Source organism: Seriola dumerili, unplaced genomic scaffold (genome assembly GCF_002260705.1).
Source record: "Seriola dumerili isolate Sdu_G_001 unplaced genomic scaffold, Sdu_1.0 BDQW01000167.1, whole genome shotgun sequence".
In the NCBI taxonomy this organism is placed as follows: Eukaryota; Metazoa; Chordata; class Actinopteri; order Carangiformes; family Carangidae; genus Seriola; species Seriola dumerili.
In genome coordinates, this window is record NW_019174422.1 from 1,433,923 (window position 1) to 1,461,026 (window position 27,104).

The following is a 27,104-nucleotide window of genomic DNA, read 5'->3' on the forward strand; positions in this document are numbered from 1 at the left end:
TTTATCACAAGTAATATCATCATTACAAAATTGAACAGTGTCTTCGCACATGGCAAATGTTCCTCATATCGTGCAGGCCTAGCCCTAGTTCATTCTCCAGGAGTCTCAAACAATCCTGAAAATAAAGCTGACAAAATACAGAGTTGCAGTAGCATGTTTGTGACTGAACATTTGGTCCTAAATATCCAAAAACCCGGGGCATATTTGATGTGTAGTAGTTGGCAGGGCTCAAGACTAACAACGTTGTAGAAAATATGTCTGGAAAGAACAGAGATCTGTACTGGGACGCCTCCGGGACAAAAGTATATATATACACACATAATTTTTCATTTACTAATTTTACACTACAATTTAGTAAATGACAAACTGAACCGAGCACTGACTGTGACTGCAATGGAGCGCGTGTTCTCCTGCTGTTACTATGGTTACTATCACTCAGACGTAAAATGTTCCGGTGCACAACTTACCCCCCCTCCCCAGTCACGGATCGCTAGCAGGACCTCGCAAATGTGCTGCGCCAGTTAAACCAAACACAGCGAGACCACAGGCCTACAAACCCAGAGTCTGAGGTAACTGAAGGACAAATTTTAATGGATGTATTTTGTATAATCGCAAATGTCCCTGACCGACTGACCGAGTGATGGTCCTTCTACCACTTGTGCCGAGCCGCTCTGGTCTCCCGGTCACCTGGGAACTGCTTGGGGAGCGGAGGAGCGCTTCCAAAACAGTGGAGGCGAGACTCTGAGTCAACTACTTTCATTACATTATCGTTATTACTAAAGGAGGCAAAGGAGTACCTAAACATGAGACACCTCGAGCAGAGAGAGCAGGAGAGAGGGAGGGAGAGAGAGAGAGAAGTCATCAGTAACAAGGCTTTGTACCAACCACTATGACCAACTCTACACATCAAACAGAGGGAGTTAGACATAAAGACCTCTAATAAAAGTCTGTTAGGTTCTGGAGTTGAAGTAAATAAAAGCTTAACTATTGTGGATCCCAGACGGAGGCTGTGAGCTGTGTGACAGAGAAAAAAAGAACCATAGTCTGTGTTTCTTGGAAGCTCACCTGGTAAAATTCACACTTAAGGTTTAAGTTTTTGCCACAGCAGCCCAAGTTCGAGTCCGGCCTGTGGCACTTTGCTGTGTGTCATACCTCTTTCTCTCTCTCTCTCTCCAATTTTTCTGTCTCTCTTTCTCACTATGACTGAGATAAAATAAAAAGCCTGGAAAAAATAACTTAAAAAAAGAAAGATAGTCTGTCTCTCCTAACTTTCACTCTGACCATCTATAAGTAAATCCAGCTCAAATCACACCTCAGTCTTGAGAGATTTGACCATAGGCGGTCCAGCCACATTTAGGATTGGCCTAGTCTTGTTTATTAGTCATTGGATTGGAATAGTGACCAGCTGCTTGGTAACGTTACCTCTTAGCTTTACAAGCGGCCCCTTGGCTGTGTGTGAGTAGCCTGTATTAGCTAAAGCATACATTAAGACAAATATATCATTGTGAAGCTGCACATCTTTGCTGATGCTGTATCACCCATGGCAGATGTGCACTGACGTATATGTTAGACACATAAACTGAAGACTACAGCGGTCTGCGTATGAAATTCATAGCTACACCGAGGTTAATGTGTTTGACAGTCTGCAGCACCTCTCGACCCCAAAGACAAACACACACACATACATACATACTACAAAGGGCTGAGAGGCCACGTGGTGTATAACAACACTTTGCGGATGACACTGGCTTAGTTGACAAAATGAAACCCTGGCCTAGCTGAACAGTCATTAACAGTGAATCCTAGTGAAGTATCTAGGCCATGTCTCCTCCTACTGAACCAGCATGCTGGTTTGATGCCTCGGCTCTTGAGATTCCTCGCCTAACCCCTCCTCTACCTCACTCTATCCGTTGCCTCTGGTTTCCTATCTATCTATTTCTCTAGTAGGCCAGGTTTGAGGCAGGGCAGCACAGAGTGTCTGTGGCGTTGAAGCTCCTCCTCTCTTGTGGCCCTCAGAGATTCAAAGAGGCCACAGATGAATAAATAACAGCTATAGGTAGAAGAGGCTTTGTGGCAGCTGCTGAACAAATTTATGGTGTTTCTGATAACGGGTCATGTTGTAAAAGGTACAATTTGAATAGTTTTCTCAGAGATGTCTATTTTTATTTTATAACAAACTAGTCTGTAACACACAGTAGGCCACAGAAAGCAGAATTCTATATAAGAACTCGGGTTGTGCTGTTGGGACTCAGTACATTCAAGGAGGAGGAGACCCGATGATCCCGGTTATCAACAATACTCTGTCACATTCACAGGAATAACTGAATAACTTTAATAACCAAAGGAAACTTATAAAACTGGTGTAACTATAGAGAACTCAAAATCCAAAATGAAGGTGAAGCGGAACAAAACTGGAGAACATCAGGATTTGGCGGACTGACACAGACACACAAGGGAGACAAGTGTGATTGAACACAGGTGAAACACATCAGGGCGGGGCAGACAATCGATAAGGAGGGAAACAAGATAAAGACAGGAAGTAAAACTAACAAGGGAATGTACTTCAAAATAAAACAGGAAATAACAAAGAGTCCAAAAATAAACAGTGTCCATCAGGCAAACCATGATATGTTCAGAGCAAGGGATGATATTTGGCTCATTTTCTGACTAATTACGTTATTATTATTATTATCAGTAGTAGTAGTAATATTAGTAGTAGTAGTAGTATTAAAAATAGACACACTCAAACCAACACTGGAACTCTGTCTGCTGTGTGTATAGGTACCCCGCTGATAGATTGCTTTATTTTTGTGGTTTTAAGTAGAACTTCCAGACATAATTACCTCCCATCCCCTACCACCACCCCCTAAGACGGAAGGGGAAATGACAGGGAAGTGAAGGGACGGTCAACGAGAGCGAGACAGAGCTGCAAGACATAAGCAGCTGTGTCTCCACGCTTCCCCCTGCTCCAAGAGAGAGCTGAGTTTTTGCTTAGCACAAAGGGTAGCCCTTTAGCACATTAGCCCATTAGCTCATAGATCATATTGGGTACTGGTACTTTCACAGGGTGATAATAGGACGATCTGACTAAGGAGAAGATCGGACAACCCTAAGAGGATCCCTGAGTTGAACTAACCTAATGAATGAATCCATGGTGAAGCAACAAAACCTATTTGTAATCTTTCCAACTGAAGCCTGATATGAACTGATATGAGCACAGACTGAGTTTACACCGGTCCATAATGAAGAAGACAGAGCTCAAGCTGTGTTTATAGTCTTTTGTGAAATAAATAAAGAAGCTTGAACTGGACATTTGTATTTAATCAGTGGTCTGCAGACCCTGCCAGTTGTCTGGCTGTGATAAATGAAGAAATGCTTTGCTCGCTGCAGTGTTCACTTTGCAATTCTGTCATCTTGGGTTTGAATCCAGGACAAACTCATTTTTCAGTGGTAATTATGAGCTGTTTAGAGCAGCAGGACATTTCTATAATAATTAACACCAGAACACCTTATTCTATGTGTGCTGCAGTATAAAAGTCATGATAAACTAATGTCGGAGTGGAATGTAATGAAAGGTCTTTGTTTTGTCAAGATGGTGGCCCTTTCCATTTTACACCAACTAATAAAAGCTGGTTTTATACAGGGTGAGAAGCACGCACTCAGTGTTCAGTTCTTCATTATGTGACTGTGTAAGTGACATAATGGCCTCCAACTTCTCCAAATAGTGGCTTTCAGACTGGTGTATATGGCCTGTTTAGAAATGAGTTTCAATCCATTGTTTTGTCCACAGACTCCATTTGATTACTTTAATTCAAATGGCACTTAATATGAGAAAAAAATTCCACTTTCTACTTTCCATATCTAAAAAAGGTCATTGTCCAAAATGATGATGGTGATAATGAGCATTTGTTTAATTACATTCACACTTGACCTCCAAATTTTTAGGTGGTAATTTTAGTTTATAAAAAAAAAAGTTTCTTTTTGAACACATTTATTTTTATTTTATCTATTTTATGATATGAAGTGGAGTGTTGGAGAAAAATGTGTTTCAGTAGGACAAAGACTTGTAACACACTGTCTGAACAGTCGTGTCTGAATCTGAGAACATGGATGGAGTAAGATTTAAAAGGCTTGGTCCTAATCCAGCAAAATCTGACTACACTTGTGACTTTGCAGATTTGATCGTGGAGCTGTATTAACATGCTGGACTAAGTCGTTCTCAACCCTAAAGAAAACACTAAATCCTCAGCTTATGTCAATTTGTCAACTACGTTATCTACATATGTTTTTTTTCAGTCTATCTCTAAGAAACACAGCACACTGTCCACTTTGATATTAGAGACAGAATTCTGGATTCTCAACTCAGACATTATGTCAGGTTGAACCTGAGATTATTTCAGGGATTTAGAAGATGTGAGTTTTACCAGTTTTTGTAATTTTTATACAGTTGAAATTCTTTTATTCTTCTTGTAAGACAAATGCTTTTAGCCCCTGCATCACCACTATCAACAAAAGCTAACGTATCTTAATGTAGGTGGAGTAAAAAGAGGCCAAGTTTAGTTTACGACTGACAGGTTTGATATGATGTTTGTCATTTTAATGGATTACGCGTGAATATATACAGTATATACGGTTTTGTTTTGAACATGCACTTATACCTGCAAAAAAGAGAACATCAGAGTTAAAATTAAGTAGATATTTTATTTTTTTTGCATTCATCTATTTATTTTTCTAACTGCATGGTCTGAGGCTGTTTTATTGTGCAAGATATGTACGGATTGTCACGTTTAGACAACAGATACAACAAGCTTTAGAGAATAGGTTCGAGGTTGATGTGTTGACTGCTGTGATATTTTATTTATGTTCTGCTCATCCACACAGAGGTCAAAGGTCAGGATTGGCTACAGTGCCGCACTCCATCAGCTGGTATTGATTTAGTGTCTCGCTAAGGGACATTTCAACTACTTGCCTCAAGTGTTTGCTTATAAAATGCTTGAACTTGGGTTAAAGGCATTGTTTGACTGCATTCACATTACTGCACTATTTTCTAGACCAGCAATAAACGCTGTGTATTACAGTAGAAATGCTTTAGTTTGCAGTTTGCATCCATCAAAATCCAGTAATCATAGAGCGCAATGGTACCTTCAATTCCATTAATAGAGGAAACACACAGAAACTGAATGGTGTTTAAAGTTTAAGGTCACAGCCAACCACATTTATTTTTAAACGTAACTGAATTTAACTTCAAAAGAAGAAAAAAATGAAACGTGCAGAAAGCAAGTGGGTGATTGCAAAAGACAAAAAAGAATACAAAGAGATAAGAGACGGGAGAGGGAGGAACAAAAAGGAGGATGAAGCAAGAGAAAAATACTATACAATCTACACTACTTGAATCCTAAACGAATATCATTTTACATTCAAGTGGAGGGAGGGAGGTCCTCAGTGGCAAAACAAGCTCACTCAAGTGTTACTACTTTCCCATTATGAAACTGAGGGAGGGATGAAGAAAGAATAGCTCTATTCCCCCATTTCCCTTCTTTTATTGGTCACTCTTGCTCATCTCACCGGGCTATTGATCTCAATTTTACCAGACCATTTCAGCCTCCGCACTGCGTCTGTGCCACCAACAGCCCTTCATACGTAATTGTAGCACTGCTAAATGAATGTTGGACAGTAAATAAAGGCTGGGCCCCAAACGAGACAGCTGAAACAACTCACCAGGCAAATGAATCAGAATGGAGATCCTGTTTGAGACGGAGATTCAGGCAGAGACTGAATTTGCAGAATGCTATTAGACATCAGAGGGGCTGGACCTTAGACAAGTTTAAGTGATTGGGAAATAAACATGCACACACATACACACCAGGATACATGCATGTATCACACAGATGTGCACAAAGAACTGTCTTGTGAGGAACACACTTTACACACATAAAAATGTACGAGAGGGAAAGATGTGGCAGTAAACACTTGCCTCAACCTTTTGCCTCAGCAGGTAGATGGAAGTGAGAGTGAGGCTGAGTGCTTTTATTTTCTTAACACTGGCTGTCGGCTGGGGGACGGGCAGGAGATGGACTTTTCGCTGGGCTCGGCCCAAATGTAATCTCTCGCAGTGTCACCTGGCCAGCATGCACTCTTAGCTTTGCAGTCAGTGGCATTTCATGGCATAATTGAATTCAGAAAAGGCTGCAGGTACACAACAAGAGTGCTCTAACATTCTGGAAATAATGGCAAGGTTTGAAGAGCAAAGAACAAAAATATATATATATATATCCCCCCATATTTATATATATGGAGGGATTCAAAAGGACAGAAATTACTGAGGCACTCAGGTAATAATTACATTAGCCACCTTCACCTGTTCTCATCTAATCTGTGCCCAGTCAATAGAGGCTAAGCTGCACACTGAGACCACAGCCAGCATAGATTTGGTAGGTTAATCACCTACTTTGTAAATTAGTTACTATGATCTCTTATGATAGTGTCAAACTGTAAGAGCCTCTGAAAGAACAAGGCCAAGCCTGTTACATTCTATAGCTGCAGAAACGAGTTCTAATTTGGGCATTAAATAAACCTGGGCCCACCTCTTATTCTTTTGCATTCTGTTCTATATATGCTCCCTGAGCACTTTATTAGGAACATCATACTAATACTGGGTAGAGGCTCTCTTTGCTTTAAAAAAGAGCCTCAGTTCTTGCATGGATTCTACAAGATCTTGAAAACTTTCCTTTGAGATTCTGCTCCATCTCGATTGTTTCACACATTTTCTGCAGATTTGTTAGCTGCATGTTCACCCAGCCAATCTCCCCACTACATCCCAAAGGTGTTCTACTGGATTCAGATCTGGTGACTGGGGAGGGCACTGAAGTTCACATTTTCATGCTTTGTGACATGCTGCATTATCCTTCTGGAAATAGCCATTAGAAGATGGTAAACTGTGGCTATAAAGGGATGCACATGGTCAACAACAACAACACTCAGATGGGCTGCCTATTCAAACCGTGTTTGAGTGGTGTCGAGGGGCCCAAACCATTACACCACCACCAGTCTGGAGCTGACACGAGTCAGGTTGGGTCCATGGAGTCTTGCTGTTGATGCCAAATTCTCATACATCAGCAAGAATCAATATTCATCAGAACAGTTGATGTTTTTCCAGTTTTCAGCTATCCAGTTTTGGCGAGCCTGTGTCCACTGCAGCCTCACATTTCTGTTGTTGGCTGACAGGAGCGGATGTTGTAGTCCATCCGCTTCAAGTTTGGACGTGTTCATTCTGAGAAGCTTTTCAGCTCACCATGGCTGTTCAGAGTAGTTATCTGAGTTACCATAGCCTTTCTGTCAGCTCCAACCAGGCTGGCCATTCTCCTCTGACCTCTGTCATCTACAAGACATTTTCATCCACAGAAGTGCTGCTCACTGGATGTTTTTTCTGAGTAAAAACTCTAGAGACTGCTATGTGTGAAAATCCCAGGAGATCAGCAGTTTCAGGACTTCTCAAACCAGCCAGTCTGGCACCAACAATCACACCACGGTCGAAGTCACTGAGATCACATTTTAACATTACTCTTTCATGTCTGATGTGAACATTAACTGAAGCTCGTGACCTGTATCTGCATGATGTTGGCTGATTGGATAATAGCGCCCACTCTGTGTAGCCTTCAGTAACACCGTAATACTGCATTTCACTGTTTCCTATAGAGGCCGCCAGGCAGTAAGCCTCCTTAGCTACAGCCTATACATTTATCAAGTAGAAGAGGGTGATTGAGATGATGAAGAGGACAGAATAAGAAGTGGGAGAATTGGTATAGGGAAGGGAATAGAGAGACGTCAAGAGTACAGATAGGTGGCAAGACGACCAAACAGAAGAGGAGATTGATGAGACAGGGATAAAGCTAAAGATGGGTGTAGGGATAAGGGGAGAGGAAGAGAGAAAACTCATTGAGTGATAGATGTAGATGGATCAAAAATAGAGGAGGATTACTAACACTGTATCCCTGACCGGGCATAAATTAGTTGGTGTAGACAACCAAACACGAGATGAAGCAATATAAACTCCAAATACCCCATAACCCCAAAGTCCACAGGGAAAAGCTTAAAAGACTTTATGTCTTTTTTCTTCCCTATTTCAAAAGCAACAAAAGCACAGAGGTGCACAACAAATTTTCATTTTAGTACACAGGAGAAAGAAGTACTTTGAAGACAGCATTGAAATCCCTCCCAAAGCCTATTGCAGTTCTCATTGTAATACAGTGGAAGTGCTGAAGTTACGACTGTTGTGTGGTAGGTAGAGGGGGAAACAGTCAACTAAAGGGGCTCTGATTGGCTCTGACCCTGATATTTTATATATCATATATATATATATATATATATATATACATATATACTGTATATATTACATGTGTTAAGGTGCGCCCTACTCCTCCTCGAGCAACATCACATTCTTAAAACATACCGGTGATTCAAAATGAAGCAAACAGTTTCTCCACTGAAGATCAGCTGTGAAACAAGTATTCAGATTCTTTCCTTGAGTAAAAGTAACCAGTACAGCAATGTAAAAGTCCTTCATGAAAAATCCCCCTTAAGTAGAAATACAGAAGTATGAGCAGCAAAATGTAGTTAAAATATTGAAGTAAAAGTACTGGTTTGGTCTCTCTAACTGATATATTAATATATATGACATCATTAGATTTGATGGATTAAATTTCAATATTTATTGAAATGAAACCATGTGAGAAGTTTAGAGGGAAAGGTCACTATTTTAAAAGCTTGTTATATTGTCCATTTTGTAAAATCAAACTAGTAACTAAAGCTGTCAAATAAATATGGTTGAGTAGAAAGTACAGTATTTCCCCACGAAATGTGGTGGAGTGGATGTATAAATTAGCATCAAATACAAATACTCAAGAAAATTTCGAAGTACCCTCAAAATTGTATTTAAGTACAGTACTTGAGTAGTTACTTTTTAAGATGCCTAATCCTGACCCAACAGCGTCTACAACATACAAAAAGGCCAAAATATTTGCCTTCTGCAATAAATGGCTTGTCCAATATCTGTGGCTCAGATATGATGTAACGCCCAAAAAATGTAAAGTTTCAAATGTATAATTGTGGCATGGAAAAGGCGCAGTAAAAATTTTGGGGTGCACCAAAATGAAAAAGTTAGACAACCAGTGCAACCAATGTAAAAGGTTAGTCTGGAGCCCTGATACTGTTTGTGAAGAAGCATCAAATACAGGCTTAACTCGGGAATACGTAGCCATTTAAAAGTTTGACAGAGCTGTACTAGTCTGCAAATGCAAAAGCAAACCGAGAAAAATCTCAAGCCGAGCAGCACAATCTGGCAAACGCAGTGTCTTCACACACATACACAAAACACCCAAACAACAGAGCTGCGGGCCATGCATTGTCCGATCATTTCTCTCTCCATCAAAGCAAACAGTGCTGCCGAAGGCCATGCATGTTGACACTGAAGCATCTGGAGTTGCTCACAAGTGGACGCCCACTCCATCCCCTTGGACTTGGTTATCACAAAGCAGAAAAAGAAAAAGAAAAAAAAAGAGCCCAAGCTGTGTGGGGTGAAATTAACGTCTTGTGAGAACAGGCATGGCTGGACTTGGGCTCCTCCAGGACCTGAGGATGCTTAATCTCACAGCAACATCTGGCAGAGGCGAGGCAGGCAGAGCAAACATCAAGGCATCCTACTGTCCAAAGGCTCTTGAGCAATTTCAGAGCAGAAAAAAGAAGTCATTCAGCTCTGTTCCACCCTTCCCATCCTTGGCCAGTTCTCCCTTCCAATGTGGTTACTGTGAGTGTGCACGTATGTGAGTGTTTGTTTGTTTGTTTGTTTATTTGCAGCCTATTCTTTTGAATTGCTTGTGAGTAAAAGGCTAGCCACCAGTCTTCCGCAATCAATTGCTTTATTTGAACACTGCAAATTTCATGTGCATTCAATGAAAAATACAGCTTTATTGATCAGAGAGAATGGATAAATTGTATCATTTCCTATGCTATTGTATAGATAAATGCCTTATTGTCAATTGCTATTGCAATGTACCATTTTTTGGCGAGATCAAAACTGTTTTCATCACCCAGGTGGTCAGCCTTTTAGACAGTGGTATTCAAAATAACAACAGCAGTTCGAATTTGAATAAGGATCATGTACAAGCACCATTTGTTCCTGAAACAAACAAAATCTAGGTTAATACCACAATTACATTTAGTATTTGCTTTACACTCTGGTGTTTTCTGATCTGCTGCCTTGACGTACACGCACTTAAAAAACATTCAAGTTTTTTTTGTCTATCATTTTGTTTTATTTCTCCTGAGCAAATAAGAACAAAATCCATAATCTGGTTTGGATGATCCAAAGTAATCTCCTATAACTACAGGCCCCACTCAAATCTATAATCCTGTATCTCCAGCCAACATCAAACTCCTTTTTTTGACACGGTTAAAAAAAAATAAAAAAAAATGTTATTGCCCTCCCCCCGAGGGTGAGATTAAGTTGAAGGTCTGCGTGGCTCAGAGAGGAAAGATCATTAGCCTTGATCAGATTGATTAAGATCAGCGTGGGCAGCTCGGAACATCCCTCACCCAAACAAAGCACCAGGTCACTAAATCTATCAGCCAGTTTCAGAGGCCAGCCACACTGACCAGGGTTAGATTTGATCCGTTACTGTCCAATTGTATAAGAGGCATTTTTTTCTCAGCCGTGTCCATGGTCATGGTCTGTCAGAACCATCAGTTGGAAGGAAATTAAAGATGACTATCCTTCAGCATCTGAATGAACAGCATACATTTTTTACTGCCTTAGCAAGCTACTATTTCTTCACTATTTATTTTTTGTAAGCATTTTTTGAGCAGTTAAAGTCAGCTGACCCCACACAGGCCTATTTCAGAAATTCTGTTTCATATCTTCGTAGTTACACATGTTCAAGCCAAAAACATCATCAATATCAGTCCAGTCTGTCTTTGTCAACCGTTTTTTAAAGGGGCCACTTGTAATTTTTGCTATTACTACATAGCTAATGTTAGCATTAACAGCTATTTACTTACCAGTCTTGCAAAGAGCTTCAGCCATCATTGCATTTACAAGACAAGAGGTTATAACACGTCTTCTGAGCAGAGCTTCTTCTTCAGCCCAGCCTGGACGCTACAGAGACTCAGTATCAGAAAGTGACAAGACAGGCTGACCGGCTGGGGCTAGCTGGTTAGCATGCTAACTTAAGTAGAAGAATCAAAGATAGAGAAAAAAGCAACCACTGGAGACAGCTCTTGGCAAGTTAAGGAATGAAGTTTGGTGCTTAACTCGCAACTAGACTGGTAAGTAAACAGCTGTTAAGGCTAACGTTGGCTATTTAGCGTTAGCAAAACTTACAAATAGCTCCATTTATTTATTCGGATCCCCCCATTAGTCACTACCAAGGTAACTTTTTCCTTTAACACCCCTTTAAAATCCAGTTCAGTCAGATGTTCAATGCCTTGCACAAGGGCACCAAGTTGGTAGTTTGTATTCTCCTAATAGATCCAGGTGGTTAAAATGGCTACCTGGATGTCATAAAGCTGTTAATCTAACCTTTAGGCTAGCACTAGCTTCAGCCTAGTGCCATTTTCTTTATTAGCCTATACAGGAACTCCCCTCCACCAGACAATGAGCTACACCTGTGCTTACATAATGAAACTATACATCACACATGCAGTCCTCCAGGGAGAGGACAAGCTCGGCTATCAGTGCGCAGATGGCAGCGCGTGGCTGGCTAGCTCTCGCCGGTAAAAACAGGTCAGCGTCGAAAGCAGATCATCAATCGTGGCCCTTCAGCGTGAGGGCGAGGGCCACCGGCCACCTTCCAGCGGCACTGGCCTTCCCTGGGGGTCTCAACATCTTTCTACATCATCAATCTCAACCAACCTTTGAACACATGGTCACTGACACTAATTAGACCAAATACGGTCACAGGGAAACCCTAAAAATAGAGGAGAAAGTAGTGCAGTAGCACTCTGAGGGTTTGGAATCAGAGACAGTGAGCCATTAAATAAATCTATTGAGCTGTCTTGTTGATATACAACACACTGGGAGCTGGGAACACAACTCCTTGTTTTTAATTAAATTACATGACTTCAGAGAGTACAAATTAATTGAGGTGTTTGAGTTTTAGTGTTAGTTTTTAGAAAGTATCTCCATACAACAATATCCTCACTCTGGAGTATGTTTTTTTTTGTGTATCAAAACAAACTCCGAACCTTTTTAAAATTCTTAAAAGCAAAACCCAAGGGAGCTTTTATATTAGAGTTATGAAGTTGCTGGAGAAAACACCTAGACCTCTGTACAAGGAGAGGTGTTCCCCCCTCAAATTGCTGGGAGCACACTTAATTAATAGGAAGCTTAACCTACAACACATACCCTTGCCCGGTGCAAAGAAATACCTGCAGAACATTCTTCAAATGAGTAAGAACACTGCAGGTGCTGAGCTAAAAGGTGAGGCTTGAATGACATTGCCTTAACATAGGCAAACACAAACAACAGTGTGTGCTGCTTTGATACACTATTAAATGCTATATCTCTGAACTGAACATCTGGAAATGTGTTGGAGAGTGCAGTTTTACTTCTGTAATCTGGTGAAAGTTAACAGAGGACCCCAGGGTCCCTCAGGAGTTGCCCTCCCTACAGAGTATAATCACACATCTTCATCACCTTCATCCACTCTTCTCCACCTCCCTTTCTCTCACACAAAGATTTCCGGCCCCTCCCGTCACTACACAGAGGGTCTACTCTGTCAGGCAGTGTTGCCAGGAATTGTAGGATTGCCAGTATTTATTGCTGCTCCCAACCTTCCCCCTGACATTTTCCCATCAAGGGCTTCAGTGGTACTGACATGAGACAAGGCTGCAAGGACACACACACACACACAGCCATTACAAGAGGCTTGCATTTCTCATGTAGGAGCAAACTGAGAAAATGTCAACTTCAAACTGTCTAGAAGGGCACACATTTCACATATCAAGCAGAGACCAGAATTCAAATAGAGTTCACTGGGTGACTCGATAACAATGAAATTATACTATGACATGTGCTTCTATATTTCTGATATGCCACAAGATAAACAAGTCGCACTCTGCATAAAGACGGAGAGACAACTGCAGCATTAAAGCTTTCAGCTTTAAGAGAAAACCTGGAGGAAGAGGGTGTTTGTCATAGTGATTTCCCCTGCTGGTTCAGGCCCGTGTGATAGGTAATCCATCACCTCAAACTCAGCAAGGAGGAAAAGCAACTCCAAAAACATGTAAACACACACACACCACACTCACACCAGTTTGCCACTCAACGCATAGATTCAAAAAAAGCCTGTTCCTGTCAATCTGAGTGTCTGATTTGACTGACAAACAGACTCAGTCAACCAGAGGGTGAACCTCCTCCTGATCGGTGTAGAGTGGAGACAGACAACAGCCTGCAGACAGACAAGCTGAGGCTGATCTATCCATAAAGTCTGCTACATCCCAGCACTGAGTAATAGTGCCTGGCCCATGGGCTAATGAGGCCCCTCAGGGGCCGCGACTGGCAGCCTTACTTCACCGTTGTTGGAAGAATAGGACAGGGAGGAAAGCATCTCAAAATTACCATGTCATATCTTGTTAACTTTAACAAAACCTTGTTAACTTGGTAAATTGGCTTAAGATTGCCAAGCCTCATCGACATTCCTTCCATTTTTTAAGTGTTTGAGTGAATTATACCACCATATGCTTAAATCTATAGAGATAAACCATAGTTAAAACAAAACAAAATTAAAAAAGACAAGATAAAATAAACGAGAGATAAAACAGGGATGGTTTTTGGTCGTGCATCCGCTGCTTTTGTCTCATTCAGAAACTGTAATTTAGGCCCCCTGGACGTCACTTATAACCGCAGTCCAAACTGACAATGCCCCTCCCCGGAGGGAGGGCAAAGAGTATTAACAAGCAGCCAAACATCAGCATCCATGACAGCATTAAGGGAAGCCATCAGAGGGCCTGAGGAGTAAAGCATCAGTCTTACCTTCAACAGCATACTCTTCAGCTTCAGGGGGAGGGTCCACAGGGAATGCGTGGAAAAGAGACAGAAAGAGGAGACTCATTAGATGTTACGTTGTCTTCAAATAAATGTCTGGCTATTTTTTCTTCAAACAAAACCTTTACAAGATAAAATCTAAATAAAGACTTCCAATGAGGCTTTGAAATCTCAGAGAGAGTCAGTGAAACAAAATGAAGTCTGCTCCCCTGAATATGTGATCTCAACGTCTTTTATGTGACTTCCTCAAAATCCTGCGAATGGTCAAATATCCATATCCACAAACACACACAGTCCTCTTTTAAAGAAATGTCCACTAGGAGTGTGGAAGATCCTGAACCAACCAACCCCCCCCCCCCCACAGGGAGCAAGAGGCTTCGGTCAAAGAGGATTCCCAACTGAGAAGCAGCGACTGTGACACACCTCTCTGGCTAATGATTCAGTGAGCGGGAGCCAAAAAGATCAGGCTCCAGCTGGACACTTTATTCAAAAGAAAAAAAAAAGCTAGCCTACAGCAGCAGAGGCCAGTCTGTAATGCTAGAAAATAAAACTGCGGCCGCCTGCCCCTCTGGAAACCCCATATTGGAAGATGAGTCGCTAACCAAGAATGTAAAACAGCCTCTATCTTGACATGGCGTCCCTGTAGAGGACTTAACATTTTGATTTGCTGTTTTGACTGCTGGGCCCGGGTCTTCATGGGCTGGTTCTTTGAGTTTGTTTTCAGTCAGAGCATGAGCAGCTGCAGTAGAAGCAGATAGCATCGTCACATGGATTTTGTGCCACAGTAGCAAACAATTTATGGACTATGAGGTCTAGCAAAGTGAAAATAAGCTACATTTTAGAACTGGAAATAGTAAATTCATTTTTTATTTACAATCCATATAACTGCCATTTCTTGGGAAGACTACACAGTTAGTTGTTTTTCACATTAAAGGTCCCATATACCGTATTAACACTTACATCTGCAGTCTTTATGTGTGACTATTTAACACTTGTGTTATGGTGTGAACAAAGAAAAAAGAAATGTATTCATCAAGGCAACGGTAAACATGGCTGCAAGATCAGTAAGAATGAAAATGTGGTTCATAGTCTACATGTACAGCTACATCCACAGTTTACACTGCCAATCAGCACACTTCTGCCCACCCTGACAGAAGCATTTTTATTTTCAAATACAGGACGATCCCGCAGTGTACGGGACGGGTGGCAATACTATTCACGTGTTAAAAAAAGGCGAGGCGCCAAATCGATGTGTCACGCAGGCAGTGTGTCCACTCTAACCTGCTAACATGTGCGCTGAAATGGCGTTCCACAGGCCGTGCACTCCTGCAAGCAACTCAGCTGGCAGCCGCTTATTGGTTCACTGGTTTCGATGTATAAATGCATATTAGCAAGGTGCCTGAAAAGGGATTCTCTTTGAGTGCACCGGCTCTCTTAAATTCACCTTTATATGAACCAAATCTTAGTTCTGCTTATGAATTCTGTGCCATTATCGACCTCTATGGAAGCATCTTCAAAGGGTCTTGAGCTTAGATGATGATATAATAGGTAACTGAAACTGCGGGGCTGATAAAATAATGACTTCAGGAAATATAACATTCATTTTGCTCCTCTGCTGACCCCTTCAACATGGAGCTAGGAGGCCGTACAACAGCAACCCCTGAAGAACATCTGAGAAAAAAACTTCTTCAGATAAAGGGTTGACTCCCTATGAATGCCTGCCGCCAGAACTGCCAGTTACCATGGAATTAAAAAGATGAAACCCCTCTCTATGTGTAGATTTAAACAGCAGAAAGGATACCAGAGCACTGATTGAAAGCCCTTCATGAATGACAAAGCGTTTGCCAGGCTGAGGCATGGGGACCGTGTTTGTCTGATGTGGAGTAGGGGTTGTTTATATAATCACTAGCCATGACTCTGCCTTTCCTCTCGTCTCATCTCTGATCATAGCCCATCATCCTCTCTTTCATTGTCCTCCCTCATATCTTGCTCTCTTTCTCCAAAGCCAAAGCAAAGGATGTTTGATGTACAGTAGAGGTTGTTTATATCGCCATGACTCTGCCTTTCCCCTCTCTCCACTCATCTCTCCACAAAGTCTCTCGCTGTCTCTTCCTTTGTGGTCCCTCTGTCTCTCTGTCAAAACTCAGCCTCATAAAGTCAATCCTTCAGTGAAATAGAGGGAAACTACTTCTGTTCAGACGGACAAAAAAAAAAAACAGGGTTTTAAAAATTCTGAAACACTGAAATGTATCTCATGGATAGCCTGGATGTTGGTTTACTAGCATTCAATTCATGAGGAATAGCACCCTTTTAATACCCTCCTATACATCTAAAGTGTTTCAATAAATCACACGCTCTCAAACTTTTTCATCTACATTTTTTTGGTCATATTCAGCACACTGCACCTAGAAAGATATTCCTTATCTCTTGAAAACACTAAGAAATATCCTTCAAGAAGCCATGCTCGACGAAATGGTGAGCATCGCTAATTGTTAAATCCGTATCATTTTAAGGTTGACTCTTACTTGACAGATATTCCCTTTGAGCAAGCACTGGAAATAGTTATGAAATCCAGCCTTAAGAATGAAATGTGGATTTCAGTCAGACACTTGGTGGGATGTGTCCCACGCTTCTGAGCCTTGTCCCTTTCATCCCACAGATGGTTTCAAGTAGTCTTTACCACCCATTATCTTTATCCCAGGGCTGTTTTTCATTAGGGGTGTATCCTACATAGCTTCAAGCTATGAGCTCCACTGGGATCCTAGTCTTTGCAATGTACTTTGTAATTCATGTGGGAATGTAGAGAACACTTGTGTGAGGAGTTGCTCAAAAGCTTTTCTATGTATATGCTATGCTCCCCATGCAAAAATGGGGCCCATTGCTAAAGCTTAGAATCCTTTCTGGGATAAAAACAAAAAAAGAGGAATATCACATTCTTTATTCTAACCTCTTCCGGCCAATGCAAGACTAAAAGAAGCTGAAACGTAGACATAAAGTTGCATTAAATTGACGGCCAGTCAAATGTGACATTTCTTTCCTATATCATCAAATTAGTGTGCAATACCTCCAGCAGCAAACACAAGAAAAAAGTCGGGATTAATCAAGAAGACAGTCACAGGGTATGAAAGAGATGCAGAAATCAGACGTGGGCTGCCAGAAAAAAATAAATAAGTAAATAAATACCAAAGTAAAATTCAGACGGAAGCAGTGAAGAAGCTGCATTTCTTCACCAATGAATCCCTGGGGGCTTTGGAGGCAAATGAGAGACTTTTCAGACCTAATCCTCACCAAGCTAACTAAAGGATTTACCAAGGGGAGAAAAGCATGCCTGCATTGAAAAACAATCTCCTCTCTATCACTAGCATCCCATTTCTTTACACATGAAGGAAGCTACACAGTTAGCTGCTGGTTGGATACAAAAAGAGCATAGGTGGTCATGAAGTAATATTGCAAGGTACAAGTAACTGTAAATTTATTAGCATAACTATAAAAATATCACACTAACTGCATTGATAGCATTTAGGAATATTCTTTTTTTTTTTTTAAAGAGAGATGTACTAAATGAGATGTGGTTGCATTAGGAACTGTTAGGTGACAATGTCAAAGTCATTCTGTAAATATTCAGTTGGTTAATAAGAGATGTGGCCTTAGAAATGAACCACCGTGCGTCCTGAGAAAAACAATCTATTATGATTGTTGACTTCTTTTTTAAAAAAAAACAATCATCCACAATTTTCAAGAATAATCTTCTCATTATAGATAAAGGGCTGAAACACAGCAGCAAGCTGTCACAGAGGGAGTGCGAGCCGATCATCAGAGGCAGAAAGGAAGAAAGCAACTGTATATCTGACTCGCAAGTACGCTCCAACAGTTTTAGAAAACTTCATGATATAGCCACAAACTGTGAATTACACAGAAGGGTACACTTGTTTTTTTCTGTAAATAACAGTGATTAAGAAGTTATTCCTTGTTAATCTTCATTGCAAAACTAAACAACTCCATACTGGATAAACCTGAACTGCATTATATTTTTGGATTAAACAAATAAAATACAGATATTCAGTGATTGGAGCTTTACTACTTCTCAATGAGGCAGCTAGCCAAATTGAATTTATCTAGGCAGAAGCTGTGCAACTGTTAGCTATTACACCTGGTGACTATACTGGTATCTACTGTATAAACACTGAATAGGACACCAGTTCAGTACCGTATGTATGTATGTATGTATGTATGTATATATATATCTATATATATAGATATATTAAAAATATAGATGTTATATATAGATTAGATATATTATATTACATATATAGATATATTAAAATACACATATATATATAGATATATATATATATATCTATATATATATATAAACTGAAAAGATGAAAGAGCACTTAGATGATTAAGTTGATGTCAGTTTTTAAGTCAACATCTTTATAGAAGAGAAACATTATTTTTTGAACATGTACATCACTGCAATGCCTTAAAGTAATAACTAGGGCACATTGTGTATAGACAGTTAATTAAGTGTACAGTTATTGATTTGCACTAGTAATGGCATTCTCCCATTTATTCTGCTCATAATATTACAGGTTGTTTTTGCACCAATGTTGGTGAGTTGAATTGAATTGAATTGAACTGAATACTACGCTAAGGAGTAAATACTATACAAAAGCCGTGACAAGAGGGGAGAGTGGCATCCTGTTGTTGACTAGACGAAACAAGAATACCTTACAGTCCAGTGTAATCCAATGTAAATTGATCGGTCCCTCCAAGATTTCACTGGCTTTTTTTGGGATTGTTACGGGCTTAAATATCTGCGTGTTGCTATGTTTTCAGATGTTTGTTTTTTTTTTTGCAATGAATCTTGCTTACTTTTTAGTATAATTCATTAAAAATCAAAGGCAACTTGTACCAGTCTTCACAAATCTTATGGGGAAAAGAACAAGCGATCCTGCTCCTCTGCTCTGTCTTAATCACAGGTGGAGCTGATGTTTATGATAACCTGTAGTAACCAGTAATCTTTGTTGGTTAATGTGAGACAGTCGTGTCACACGTCTGCAGCCCCACAACAAAACCAGGAACAAGAAAGTGAGATTGGTGACGGACATCAAGGTTTTGCGCAGGGACTGGTAGGATTGGTCAAATTTGCGGAAAAGCTGAGGTGATTGGACAAAAATGCAAGGTCGCGCAGAACTCACAGGGATTGGTTGAATTATTTCGATCACGACATCACAACATTCTGGAGGGGCTGCCTGATATAATATTATGGAGACAGTAACAAAGAGATTTAACTTAATTTTATGTATTTTAAGATGAACTGTATGCAGCATGAAAAAAGACACATTGTAATCACTGTTCTGACCTCAGACTCGATTTATATCTGCTGTAAAAATTCAGAATTTCAAAATTATTTTGACCACTGTGGAAACTTACGAATCATCTGACCTTTTGTTTTATCTGTTAAAATCATAAATAGAATTGTTGGAGTGTCACACTTATTAGTAACTCACATGTAATCAATTAAATCCCACTGAAGTTTTAGTGAATCATTAGAGATCAATGGAGTATTCTTGGTACAGTCAGATGATGTATTCCTTGTGACTGACACTGAAATTGGGAAATATGACTAGCAGGGTGTTCTCGGAGAGCATGTTTATGGAAGCTGATGTTACACAGTATAAAAAATGGTGGTTTTTCCATTTATAACGTATCAAGTCTCCCATGCACACAGATTACAGCGGACATGAACTGGATATCCAGATTCAGACTTTTTTATTTAATTTTTCATTACACCTGTAGATGTTCTGTCCCTAAAGGGGTTCACTTGGCTGTCTGTTTTCCAGCTGTACTTCTGCTGGGTTCTGTAGCACAAGTGTAGCAAATAAGTCAGGAGAGTTTATACTAGAGCAGCAAACAGTACAATATTTCCTCTGGATCCACACTGATAAGCGCCAAATAATTCCTCTGTTGGAGTAAGAGCAGCCAGCTTCTACTTTTTGGTTAACAACTTCAAACAAAGAGGCCTCAGTGCTGTGAACAATACTGGTCCTTCTGCTTTCTTTGGTATACCTACATAATAAACCACAAAAAGTGAAACTTCATTTGAAATACCCATTTGTTGCTTTGGAGTCAGCCTTTTATTCTAAACTTCAAATGCAAACCATTATTTTACATGGCCCCTGTCTGTGAGTCACTCTAGCTGCACTGGAAAGACTTTGAAAGTCTGTTTTGTCCGGCAGAGTGTCACTCAGGGAACTGAGATTTCAAACGGTGAGAGGGGAAGAGAAAAAGCCTTTTCCATTCAAGGCTATTTGACATGACTTCAGAGAGGCACAGAGGAAAAGAAATGACAACATCAGTGAATGAACGGAGACGGAGTGAGCGGGCGACGAGACAGGCAGATGGATGGAAATGAGGCGCGCACGCACTCTCTGGCTTGCACACCCCTTTTCCTCCCTCTTTACATTCTAATCAGAGGGAAGCTTTGTCCTGAACTCCCCCACATTGTCAGAAACTTTCTCTCTGAGTGACAAGTTAATCCGCAAGACATGGCCTTTGCAGATTTCACACCGAATCTCGACAGCAAAACACAAAACTTCCACCTGACAAATGTGCAAATGTAGTTGAGGCTTTCTAATCCCGATAAAGGAACAGAAAAATAAACAAATTGACTGATTTATCTGGCAACAACACAACATATACAGTATTCCCCATTTAATACAGGATGTCAGGAAGGGGAAGAGAGAACTGGGGTCAAATGGAAAGGGATTAGAGAGATACAACATTAAACAAATGTGTGTGGTTTTTTTCCACTTTGAATAGTAAAAATATGGTAAACCATATACACCACCTGTTTTAAAGCAATGTCATTTGATAATTAAGAATAATTCTAATTATCACACCATTCATAAAAATGAGCATGATTTTAAGAAATATTACATATTTTCAACCCATGTTTTTGTTTTACTTTAATACGTCCTGTTTGGATATTTTATGCTCATATTTATAGATATTAGGTCTGTGTTTTCTCTTTGTTTGAAAATCTAATATTTAACATGAGACAGGACTTGTGTACTTGTTTGCAGACATGGAAGCTCATCTTGCCTTGGAGGGAACCTGGGGCAGCTCTAATGCTTTTTGGTCCAATTCTATTGTTAGTTTGATAATAGCAGGATATCGCAAAAGCCTTGTTGATAGATTTTCTATTAACTTTAATGGAAAGGTAAGCCATGAGCCATGGAAAAAGTGATTATGTGACATTCCACCCAGTGTTTCCTGTTTTATTTTGAAATCACCTTATGTGCCTATTGTTGTTTTACTCCCTGCCTTTGTGTTTTTCCCATCAATTTTCTATGTCATCTTTGTCTTGTTAGTCAATTACTCTGTGTGTGTATAGCCGCCTTGTCTTCCCCCTCTTCAGCTGCCAAAAGTTTACTGTGCTTCTGTTTTGGACCTCTGCCTGTTTCTCACTGGATTTTTTTTTTTTTTGGTCTATTTGTACTGTTCTTTTCAGTTTTGACCTTTTCCTGCTTCACCATCCCGTGAGCCTTTTGTTCCTCTTCCTTGTAAATAAACCACTGAGCTGCACACGTCTTATCCTCTGTATTTTTGGTTACCCTGCTTGCACCAGTTGTGACAGATTAATTTTTGATGCAGATCCAGAATTTTGTGCAAGATTTATTAACACAAGCTATTCTAATGAACGTTAGTGGTGGTGACTGTCTATCACTGTGCGCACATCTGGATCTAGATTTCAGGTCTAACTAGGGAAGGGTATGGAAACCCCGGTGCTAACTTATTAAAGACCATAGCATCAATAAGCTCTGACTTGATCACAGAAACCCTGCTATTAATGACAAGGAAGAGAGAATGCTCATTGCCACAAGTGCAACAAGTCTTTTGCATGTATGGCCAGACCCAGACTCAGATGAGGAGTCTGTTGACACCAGAATCAAAGACTAGCAGACGGATCAGAACAGTTAGCGCAGTTAGCATCTTTTATATGTTTATGTTGTTTGTTAGCTTGTATCTGTTAGTGGCTGACACAGTGTTAGTGGCTGTGCTAATGCTAACTCTCTCTCTCTGTACTGACGAGGTTTCAGGTTTGTGACGTATGAAACCCTGGCTGTCTGTTCACTGCAGTTCAAGGAGGAAACACTCAGTCATGGTGTTGATGATTATTTCACTCATGATATGTCTATTTTCTATTATTATTATTATTATTATAAATTCAGAAAATTGTCTGGTGGTGCTACAGTATGCACTCTGCGTACTTTCTAGACAAGTTTCTTATAGAAACAATCCCACACATCGCAGTATATCTGTAGCATGTCAGAATTAAAGAGAGACGGTGTAACCTCGCGCAGCGTGACTCATAAAGCAAAAGCAGGTTTCAAAGGGAGGTCAGGGAATGATAATCAGTTTAGAAATTAATGGGGGTGCACTTCTTATGCCAATGTCATCACAGCTCTGCGAGTTAAAGCTAGAGGACGGGGTAAAGGCAATGGCTGACATATATCAGGGCCCTTGGACAAGGTTCAACAAAGACAAGGTCAGACAGAAACAGAGCTGGAGAGAGAGAAAGGAAGACACAGAGATAAAATATGGACTAAAAATGGAGAGTGGGCTATGTTAGATAAAAATGTATCATCTTTATCTAAAAAGGAGTTGATGTGTTCAATGTAAAGCTAAAAGTTAAAGCCCTTCTATCATAGTTGAATAGGCAAATTTGGAGGATCATGAGCTGTAAAACAGTGTAGCAGTCGGGTTATTTTAGTCTTTTTTTAATAAGAAAACAGCAATGATGTGTTTCAGCAGGGGAGAGCAAAACAGACCCAATTCCAAGCAGTTCAAATGAAACGGAGGCCAATTAGGCAAGAGATGATCGCTTGTCTACGACTGGGGAGAGCAGGAGGCGAGAGCAGAGAACAAGACAGTAAAGGAAGACAATCTGTTGATACTCAGATGAGATATGGGCGTGGAGGGGGCGGGGGACTTATCAAAAACATGAGGTTATACAACCTAACTCTGCTCTGTGAAGAGCTGTAACAAAAAAAAAAGAAAGTTTTTGTGAGGTCAAACTTCGCTTGAAATTCTGTTCCACTTACCAAAAAACACAGATGTTGCTCTAAAGTTTGTAAGGTGACTTGATTTTAAAGAAATCATTTCCATTCCACTTCCTGCTGTGGGTGTCAGGTGATTGACAGGAAGCAAAGTGTAACATTATACAGCACTGATATGAAACATTCAACTGAGGCATGATGACTTTTTTTTTTACTTAAACTTTGACTAAATGAAGTGAAGGCTTCGTGTTTGCTGTGATGGATTATCTGACTCTGTCTATTTTCAAGTCTGTGTAACTTGATTTTTTCACTATATACAGAGACGGATGGCAGCAAATGGCTTCTTATGAAGGGAAGAAAATGAGCTTCTTTATCTCTGGCTAAATCTAGCTCTGCTGACTGTGTCCAGACGGCAAGAGACGATCAGACCACTGACAAAAACCACAGTGATTATCATTAAGATATTAAATGCGTTGCACCTATGTGGAATAGACAGCTTAAAAACGCTATTAAAAACACTCTTTAAACTATTAAATATTAATATATTAAATTGGAAAAAATGGCAGGTACTTGTGTGAAGCCAGGGAGTGTGTGTGTGTGTGTGTGTAGCCGGGGAATGAGTGTATCTTTCACCAGTCAAGCATCGGCCTGGCTTGGCTGCCCTTCCTGTCCATTAGGGCCCTCCAGCCTTGCGGACTTAATGACATTTGATTTTCAACTCTGCTTATTTTTCACTACATTTAACCTTGATTTTAAACTCCATTGAATTTTGTATTAATATCATTCACGTGTCACCGCAATTAAATCCTGAAGTAATGACTAGTGCTCAGTTAACTAACAGATTCATTTAAGAGCGAGGGGGGGCGAAGCGTATTCATATTCATGCTGCTGTTCGAGATTTGAAGGCAGAGGCGTGAATTGTAGGAAACTACACTACATTTTTCCAGAATGCTGTCCGACAACCACGCCACAGGTTGTATGTGTAGGTAGAAATAAGCAACAGCTGAGCATGTTAAGTTTCATCCAGTGAAGAAAAAGTGAATGCTGCACCGCACCGTCAAAAACAAAGCATGTCTTGTGGCTGCCTGGCATTGTGCTCTATTAAGGCTGCTGTCAGTGGGGTATTTCTGCTCCTTCTACAGTACAATGAGTTTCTCCCTGTATGACTGCTCAGCACCAATGTAAAATGGCAGCTCTAGTAAGCACTAGAAAGCCCTTACTCTTTGATTTAAAGGGGGTTGAAAACCAAAACCTGACGTTTACTGGTGGTGTTTCATACAGTTTTTTTTTTTTTTTTTTTTCCCTGCAATTAAAGTGCGCTCTAGCTGTGCTTGAAGTATGTTAACGTGGCAGCATGTCATCTGTACTTGGACAGTAGTCTGTGGAAATGTGTAAAATACATGAGCAAATAGTAGATGTGCATTTATTATAAGTTTTTTTTTTTTTTTTTTTTTTTAGTTTGGACACACTGGGTGAAGACAAATTAAAGTTGACATTTATTCTCCCTGAATACAGACTATGTTCTCTACATCTAGACAAATCTGGCTTTTTATAAAGAATTTGAAATGAGTACTTGTCCACGAACTAATCCCTGTTCAAGGTGACCTGAATGAGATTTGTTTTCATTGCTCACAAAATCTCTATAATCATGAACTCGTCAAATGACATAAAGAGATCATGTTTTTTTTTATTCCCTGTTACCAAATCCTCTGTCAGATTATTTCTTCCAATGAATAAAACAAAGTTTGGATGATTACACAAACATACAAGGTTATGTTCAGATTGATAGGAGTTTTTTTTGAGGCGGGGTTTAATATCAGCATTTACCCTACTACAGGATGTCATATTGTTCACTCACATCTCATGCTGAAGGTACTGTATGTTCTCTGGAGTGGCCTCTTTGTGAGTGTTGCTGAACCAACAATCTGTATCCACTCATCATAAACAAACTGTGCACATAGGACTTATTAGACATGATAAAATGTTATATAAAAGACAGTAGGTCTACAAGTCCACAGCTATCAATCAAAACAAACTCAGTTTTTACCACTTTCAAGGCAGGCTGACATAATTGATGTGAAAACAGCTAGTATACACAATTCTTCAACAAGGCCTGCTACTGGAGCTTGTTCTACTTTTCCAAAATCCAAAACAATATCAATTCAGCGGAGCAGAGCAATGCAGGAATAGCATTCTCTGCCAGATAATATTATACAACTAAATAATATACATGGTTAAAAAAAAAAAAAAAAACACCAAAATAGCGTTACGAGAAGCATTAAGAAATATTCACATGCAATTTTGTCGGATGATATTTATCTGTTAGATAATGATAGTTTCAGCCAGAGCTTGTTTATTTTCCTTGTGTTCGTGTTATTTAAATTGAGTCAGTTACTATTATGTGCATTATTATGTGATGTTATGTGTATTGTGAAGGTGTCAGGTTGTATTGTTAACATCCATACTGTATAGACCCCAGTAAGAAAAGCTGCTGCAATGCAAAAGCTAATAGGGATGTAAATAAACAATCACACAGAAGTGATGTATGAGTAAAACAGAGGCCACGTGCTCTCTCAGAGAGCGACAACAGGCCTGTAACGAAGCGCGCCTTTACAAGATTGACACGTTTTGACTGCAAAACTGGTGTAAAAGGAGAAAAACCAAGAAAGGGGATGACATCATTTGCTGCTGAAGACAGCCTGCCAGCCTAATCTCTTAAGTCACTGCCTATTTGAAGCCACCTTCTGAGCCATCAGCAGTGATTAGACATCAACTAGAAGTGTGGCTGCCACACTTTGGAGAGTCAGCTTTTTTTTTTTTTAAGTTTCATTCATGCTCTCAGACTCCATGACTGTTGTAAAAGAAAAAGTCAAATGACACTCATTTGACGTCAAAGCACTGTGGTGACATTTTACCCTCTGGGCTAAGCATCTCAACTCTCTACCCCTATAGCAAAGTCATTCCTCTGTGCAACTCTAAAGACAGAGCGTAGTGCTACTGGTGCCGGGGTTCGAGATTTGGTTCCCACTGGGGTTCCCTGTGCTAAAAATATGCATACTTGTGATGCTGTGAGGTGATCTGGATAAAAGGGTTCACCAAAGATGACACATATAGTTAGGTTCAATCAGCAGCGGTAGATCCACCTCATTGATGTCACTAAATGTTAGCTGGCGGCGCCTCAGCTCCCTCCCTGAGCCCAACAACTGTGAGCAAAGACACATCAACACACATTAAGTGACATGTTTGCTGCTCCATTTCTCTACCAGACCCCTGACTGAGTGGGCTGATGCCTCATGTCGCTCCCATCATGTGCTCCATTGTGATCTAATGATGTGATTCTATCATGTTTAATTCAGCGATGGAGATACTTTTGTTAAAATTTCAACAAATCATTCGTGGAAAATAAAGAAGAAAAGTTCCATGACTCGCTGAACAAGGCAGAAAGAAATATTTTATGAACCTGGCACTCTACATCAAAGCCTGCGTTAAAAGTCATATGGAACATGTATATGTCATAAGATGTTTTTTTTTTTTCTTGCTGGAGTAAGGTCAGGGGAAGAACGGTGCAGGGTGAGGGGAAGGTGGTCTGACAGTTCATCGATGATAGCAGCACATTAGTAACGACATCCCAACTCACTGGGGAGAGCAAATCTTATCTTTGCAAAGCTAAGAAGACAGGAAAGATGGGAGGAAAGGGAAGATAATGGGAAAAGAGGAGTGGGAGAGAGCATTGGGAGTGAGTATGGGGGGGGGGTATGAGATGTAAGAAACCTTGGCAGAAGGCTTATCTCCTATGTGAAATGAGAAACGGGATGAGTCTGAAGACTGCTGTTTAGGCGTAGAGCACTGAATTCTGAAATCTACACAATTTGACGAAACAACGAGCAATGCACTAAAAACTTTAAAACTATAAGTGGCTCAAGTGTCTTTTGCAATATAACTCACTTTAATTTAGCGGTTTGATGGTAAAGCCGGTGGATTGTGCAACTGGCCCAATGTGA

At 40.2% G+C, this 27,104-nt stretch overlaps 1 protein-coding gene across 1 annotated transcript in view; it reads right to left on the reverse strand.

Moving 5' to 3' along the window:
• Nucleotides 1-27,104, reverse strand: part of nrxn2 (neurexin 2) — a 630,539-nt gene that overhangs the window by 570,189 nt on the left and 33,246 nt on the right. Inside the window, exon 2 of the mRNA XM_022752210.1 lies at nt 14,027-14,047. Within this exon, the coding sequence (XP_022607931.1) occupies nt 14,027-14,047 (21 nt within the window). The remainder of the gene's footprint in view (nt 1-14,026; nt 14,048-27,104) is intronic.